Source organism: Muscardinus avellanarius (assembly GCF_963383645.1).
Source record: "Muscardinus avellanarius genome assembly, chromosome: 21".
NCBI lineage: Eukaryota > Metazoa > Chordata > Mammalia > Rodentia > Gliridae > Muscardinus > Muscardinus avellanarius.
The window spans coordinates 2,710,360-2,716,947 of NC_137807.1; the positions used below are offsets into that span (position 1 = coordinate 2,710,360).

The 6,588-nt window shown below is 56.4% G+C and overlaps 1 protein-coding gene across 1 annotated transcript in view; it reads left to right on the forward strand.

Annotated features, from left to right (window-relative positions):
* DNAH10 (dynein axonemal heavy chain 10) overlaps positions 1 to 5,755 on the forward strand; it is a gene marked incomplete at both ends in the record, with an annotated part of 118,287 nt that extends 112,532 nt beyond the window's left edge. Inside the window, 6 exons of the mRNA XM_080717600.1 lie at positions 705 to 836; positions 1,478 to 1,689; positions 1,781 to 1,948; positions 3,254 to 3,434; positions 4,942 to 5,087; positions 5,609 to 5,755. Coding sequence (XP_080573726.1) covers positions 705 to 836; positions 1,478 to 1,689; positions 1,781 to 1,948; positions 3,254 to 3,434; positions 4,942 to 5,087; positions 5,609 to 5,755 — 986 coding nt within the window. The remainder of the gene's footprint in view (positions 1 to 704; positions 837 to 1,477; positions 1,690 to 1,780; positions 1,949 to 3,253; positions 3,435 to 4,941; positions 5,088 to 5,608) is intronic.
* Between the last annotated feature and the right edge of the window lie 833 nt (positions 5,756 to 6,588).

Genomic DNA, 6,588 nt, shown 5'->3' on the forward strand with positions numbered 1-6,588 from the left:
GGAATGGCGGTCAGTCTATTAGAGTCCACCTGGAAGGCCAGACTGGCCCTGTGGACGCTCACTGAGCCATTTCCATGAAAGATAAGCATACGCTGGATCGGGTATGGTGGTGTGGAAGGTTTTACTCAAAAGCACATCCCTGGCTGGGCGTGGTGGCGCACGCTTGTCATCCCAGCATTCGGGAGGCTGAGACAGAAGGATCGCGGTTTGCGGCCAGCCTCAACTACTTAGTGAGGCCCTTTGCAACTCAGTGAGACCCTTTTTCAAAATAAAGAATAAAGGGTGTATTCATTTCGAGTCACCCCTCCGTGCCAGTCTGGTATGGAGCTGTATTTCTATTTTCTGTATTTCTATCTTTCTAATAAACTTCTTTAAATCTTCAAAAAAAAAAAAAAGAATAAAAAATAGGGCTGGGCATGGTGGCGCACGCTTGTAATCCCTGCGCTTGGGAGGCAGAGATAGGAGGATTGTGCAGGTTCGAAGCCAGCGCGGCTCGGAGGTAGAATGCCCCTGGGTTCCATCCCTAGTACTACAAAAAAAAAAAAAAAAAAAAAAAGTCTCCTACCCAAAAAAGAAAACAAACCCACATCGCCCACTCAGCAGAGGAAATCGGTGTTTCAAGTGCGTGGGCTTGGGGGCTGCAGGCCGGCAGGGATGAGGTCGCACGGTGCAGCCTCTGCTTTGCTTGTTCTCTGTGACCCTAGAAGCCATCGAGGCCCTCCCGCTCGCCAACACACCTGAGGTGTTCGGGCTCCACTCCAACGCGGAGATTGGGTATTACACGCAGGCGGCGCGGGACATGTGGGGGCACCTGCTGGAGCTGCAGCCGCAGACAGGTGAGGCGAACCCAGAGGAGCCCATTAACGCGACCTGGGCCGCGGGGCTCGCTCAGGTGCTGCCGGTTGGTTCTGGCGGCTTTCCCACATTGCCGACGCCTTCCCACGACCCAGGAGGTGCAGGAGGCCTCATCCCCCACCAGAGGGATGCCACTCTTTCCTGTCATTGTTTTATTTACGTGTGTGTGTGTGTGTGTGTGTGTGTGTGTGTGTGTGTGTGTGGTACTGGGGGTGGAACCCAGGGGCCTTCTACCTCCAAGCTACACCCCTAGCCCTATTTTATTTTTATTTATTTATTTTTGGTGGTGCTGTGGATGAAACCCAGGGGCATTCTATCTTTGAGTTACACCCCCAACCCAATTTTTTTATTCTTTATTTTTGAAACAGGGTGTAAGTTGTGGAGGGCCTAAGTAGCTGAGGCTGGCCAGGAACCCGAACCCTCCTGTCTCAGCCTCCCAAGTACTGGGATGACAAGCGTGCGCCACACGCCTGGCTTATTTTTATTTGGAAACAGGGTCTCACTAGGTCGCTGCGAGCCTCACTCCATCCTCCTCAGGTCTCGGCCTCCCGAGTCCTGGGAAGACAGGCGTGCCGCACCACGCCCGCTCTTGGCTCCTTTTCTGAGAGTGTCCCGGTTTCAGGGGAATCCAGCAGCGGCATCAGCCGGGACGATTACATCGGCCAGGTGGCCAAGGACATCGAGAACAAGATGCCCAAGGTGTTTGACCTAGACGTCGTCCGCAAGCACCTGGGCCTGGGCATGTCCCCCACCTCCGTGGTGCTCCTGCAGGAGCTGGGGCGCTTCAACAAGCTGCTGGTGCGCATGAGCAAGTCTCTGGCCGAGCTTCAGCGGGTGAGCAGGCTCGGCGGGCTGCGGGCCGGGCGGGCGGGCGGGCCCCGGGCTCCGGCGGCCTTCCCGCCTGAGGGCTCCGTGCTGGACACAGGCCTTGGCTGGGGAGGTCGGGATGAGCAACGAGCTGGACGACGTGGCCCGGGCGCTGTTCATCGGGCAGATCCCCAACATCTGGAGGAAGCTCGCCCCCGACACGCTCAAGTCCCTCGGGAGCTGGATGGTCTACTTCCAGCGGCGGTTCAGCCAGTACACGCGATGGGTGAGTCTGGGGCCACGCCGGGTCCCTCCAGCCCCCTCGCCGCCCTCGGGAGGCGCCGCTGCACAAGCTCACTGGGCTTCTAGAAGCGTCTTTGGAGCCGGGCGTGGCGGCGCACGCTCGTCATGCCAGCATTCGGGAGGCTGAGACAGGAGGATCACGGTTCGCGGACAGCCTCAGCTACTTAGTGAGGCCCTCTGCAACTCAGCGAGACCCTGTTTCCAAATAAAGAATTAAAAATAGGGCTGGGGGCGGAGTTCGGAGGGAGAGTGCCTCTGGCTTCCATCCCCAGTACTGGGAAGAAAAAAATAGTCTTCAGACTCCCCCAGCATGTCTGGATCATTTATTATTATTTTTTTCCTTTTGGTTTTTGACTCTGAAGCATACAGGGTACACTTGGTCATCTTACCTAAAAGTAATAGCCGCGTCCGTTGTTCCGTATTAGGCGCAGGGGCGGCTCATCCTCTTTAGGACTCCACCTGACAAATACTCCGTGTCCTTTGCCCTTCCCACGGGCATTTATATATAATGTTTTCCCCCCGTATAACCACCTTTCCGCCGTGTGTGTCTGTGAATGCTCCTGGGAGCGTGTTCTGTGGGTGAATTGCGAGCCCAGGGCCTGGCTGCAGGATCTGGGTGGTGTTGCTGGACGGTTCTCCGGGGAGCCACCTGCACGGGGCGGTCGTGTGCTCTCTCTGGGACCTGCGCGTCCTCCACGTCTGGGCCTTCCATCGTCCCATCGGTCGGTGGGAGGTGCTGTCCGCCCATTTTGTCCTGTGTCTTTTGACTGAGGGGCAGGCCGAGTGTATGTCGTGTGCTTCCAGACATCGTGTGCCTTTTCTTTGGATTGTGTTTTGGTATCTTGATGTCACTTTTATCGAGGACTCTGTCTTCTTCGTTGAAGTTTAGAGCCCTTGGTAGATCAGAGAAGTCAGCCTGTCTGCTGTGTGGCACACCTCTCTCCAGGCTTGTCAGGAGTCCTTGGACTTTGCTTATGACTGTTTTTTCATAGGAGAGTGTAAAACGTTTAGGTAGTTGAGTATCAGTTGTCTTTTCTGGCTCCTGGGCTTTTGTGCCCCCCGTGAAGGTCAGGAGAAGGTGCGTTGGAGGTTTGGGTGGGTCCTTTGTGGTTTGCACCTGGGTCCGTGGCCCAGCCCCTTCCCCTAGTGGGCGGCCGCGCCTGCCGCGCCGGTTTGCAGCAGGTAAAATCCGTCTTTCCCTGATCAGGGACTGACCTTCCATGTTGGCTCTGACCCGGGACTCAGTAACGGCCCGCAACTCTCACCCCTCGCCCCTGCCTTTCCCCAGGTCACAGAGGGTGAGCCCGGCGTCATGTGGCTCTCGGGGCTGCACATCCCGGAGTCCTACCTCACGGCCCTGGTGCAGGCCACCTGCCGGAAGAACGGCTGGCCGCTGGACCGCTCAACCTTGTTCACACAAGTGACCAAGTTCCAAGAAGCCGATGAAGTGACCGAGCGGGCGGGACAAGGTACGGCCAGCCGGTGGGGGATCCCGGCCATCCATGGTCATGGGGACAGGTGTCGTGTGGGCCGGCCAGCTCACAGTCAGACTGCGGCCAGGCGCAGTGCTGCTCCACTCTAATCCTAGTTACGTGGGAGGGTGAGACAAAGAGGATCCAGGCCAGTTCATGAGATCTTGTTTCAAACTTAAATAGGATGGGGCTTAGGGTATAGCTCAGAAATAGGATGCGACTAGACTGGCCGGGTGTGGTGGTGCATGCTTGTCATTCTAGTACGTGGGAGGCTGAGACAAGAGGATCCCAGGTTCAAAGCCAGCCTCAGTAGCTTAGTGAGACCCTGTTTCAAAATAAAGAATAAAAAACAGGGCTGAAAGTTGGGTGTGGGGTACACGCTTGTCATCCCAGCATTCGGGAGGCTGAGAAAGGAGGATCGCGGTTCGTGGCCAGCCTCAGCTACTTAGTAAGGCCCTCCACAACTTAGTGAGACCATGTTTCAAAATAAAGAAGAAAGTCGGGCGTGGCAGCGCACGCTTGTCATCCCCGCACTTGGGAGGCTGAGACAGGAGGATTGCGCAGGTTCGAAGCCAGCCACGCTGGCTTAAGAGACCCTGTTTCCAAATAAAAGAGAAATATAAAATAAGTCTGGGAGTGTAGCCCGGAGGTAGAAGGGCTTCCAGGAACCCCAGTACCACCAAAAAAAAAAAAAAAAAGAATAAAGCCGGGTGTGGTGGTGCACGCTTGTAATCCCTGCGCTTGGGAGGCGGAGACAGGAGGATCACGCAGGTTTGAAGCCAGCCTCACTGGCTTAAGAGACCCTGTTTCCAAATAAAAAATACAAAAATAGATCTGGCCATGTAGCCTGGAGGTAGAAGGGTTCCCTCCCCAGCACCATCAAAGAAAGGAAGAAAGAAAGAAAGGAAGGAAGGAAGAAAGAAAGAAAGAAAGAAAGAAAGAAATTAAATAATAAATAAATAAATAAATAAATAAATAAATTAGGACAAAGGTGTAGCTCAGAGGTCAAATGCCCCCGGGTTCCATTCCAGACCCGAAATATATATAACAGGGCTGGGAGGTGTAGCTCAGAGGTTGAATGTTCCTGGGTTCCTTTCTCAGTACTGCAAAAAAAAAAGGGGGGGGAGCTAGAGCCGAGGTATGGTGGTGCATGCCTGTAATCTCAGCCTGTGGGAGGCTGAGACAGGAGGATCATAGGTTCAAGAGCAGCCTCGGGAACTTAGCGATTTTTTTAGCAACTTAGGGAAACCCTATTTTCAAATAAAACATAAGGGCTGGGGGTATAGCTCGGAGGTCGAATGCCCCTGCGTTCCATCCCCAGTAAAGCACGCACGCACGCACGCACGCACGCACGCGCGCACACGGCCTGGTCGCGTCCTGGGAGGTGCGGAGGAGGCCGGTCAGAGGCCTGATGTCTGGACCATGATGCCGGCCGGCGCAGGGCAGTGTGGCAGAGGCCTCCTCCCTCCCGCGAGTTTACTAGGCCTCTTCCCGTGGCCTCTAGGTTGCTTTGTCTCGGGGCTGTACCTGGAGGGCGCCGACTGGGACGCGGAGAGAGGCTGTCTCGTCAAAAGCAAGCCCAAGGTGCTGGTGGTGGACCTGCCCATCCTCAAGGTCATCCCCATAGAAGCCCACCGCCTGAAGCTGCAGGTGAGGGCTGCGCCCCACTGGCTGTGGCCCGCTGCTCGCTTTGAAAACAGGGCGCTTAGCCTGGAATCCCAGTCCCCGGGAGGCTGAGACAGGAGGAGCACAGGTTTGAGGACAACCATGGCAACTTAGCGAGGCCCTATTTCAAATTAAAATAAAATAGGGCTAGGGGTATAACTCAGAGGTAGAATGCCCCTGGGTTTGATTCAGGAAAGAAGGAAAGAGAGAAAAGAAAGGGAGCGTCTAACCTCCCTGGGCTGGGGAAGCCTGGAGACAGTACAGCTGTGGAGCCACTTCCCAGGGGAATCCCGGATCAGGGATGCGCGGACGTGTCACCCACAGGCGTCAGGCCGGGTTTAGACTAAGGGGCCCCCTCCCCCCTGTGACATGCCGTGGACACTGCCGGGGCTGAAGGCAGCTCCGTCTCCCGTGGGCAGCGGGCGCCGTCTACTTCCCCGGCTGGAGCCGGCTTTGGATTGCGCCTGGGCGCAGCCGGCCGGGGCCTCACCTGCCCTCCCTTGCAGAACACCTTCCGGACGCCTGTGTACACCACGTCCATGAGGAGGAACGCCATGGGAATCGGCCTGGTGTTCGAGGCGGATCTCTTTACCACGAGGCACATCTCCCACTGGGTGCTGCAAGGGGTGTGTCTCACCCTGAATTCTGATTAGCGCCGGGGCGGAGCACCGCTCTGCGAGGCCGCACCGTGGCTGGGCTGCCCTGGGTCCGGTCTGCTGTCGTTTCTTGGGGCCGCTCTGGAGGCCGGCAGGGGATGGACACTGATCTTTCTTTCATTTGAAATCAACTGTATGAATATCTTCATATCAAACGTAAATGGCTTTGTTTTTTTAACTACCATTTTAAAGGATTTCTTGTGTTCAGAAAGTAAACGTTAGCCACCTGTGAAGACGTGTTGTGTTTTCTTTCCTTCCTGGAGGCAACGCCTGGTGGGCGAGAGTGGCGGGCTGTGGTGCCACCGAGTGTGTGTGGCATGCGGTGGGGCTGCCCGGGGAGCCCCGGCCTCCCGGCTCCCTCCCCCGCGGGGGCCACCCGTAGCCACTCTGCCCCCAGCAAGAAGCCCCTGCCGTTCCCGGCCTGGCCTGGCCTGCTGGGCCCGCGAGGTGACCGAGCTTAGTGCCTGGTCCCTGTGAGCTCCTGCCCAGGGGGTCTGTGGGCGGGGCAGCAGCACCCCAGGACCAGGGTGTCCCGCCCTCCGCCCTGCTGGGGTGGCTCTCCATGCAGGGGGCGAGGGGTCGGTCGGCTCTGCCTCCCTCCCACCTCCTCCAGGCCTTCCCTCATGGGGTTAATAAAAGACACAACGCAGAAAGAAGGCAGGTTTAGAAAATAAAGTTTGTTGGGATCTTGAACATTTTGGATAAAACTAACAAAAAAAATATGAGCACACATTCAGGCCGCGGTGGCGTAGAGCAATGTCGTCTTATTTAGTTCCCGGGACATACAATACAGCTGCTCGAGATCGTGCCGCGGGGAGTGGGGTGGGAAC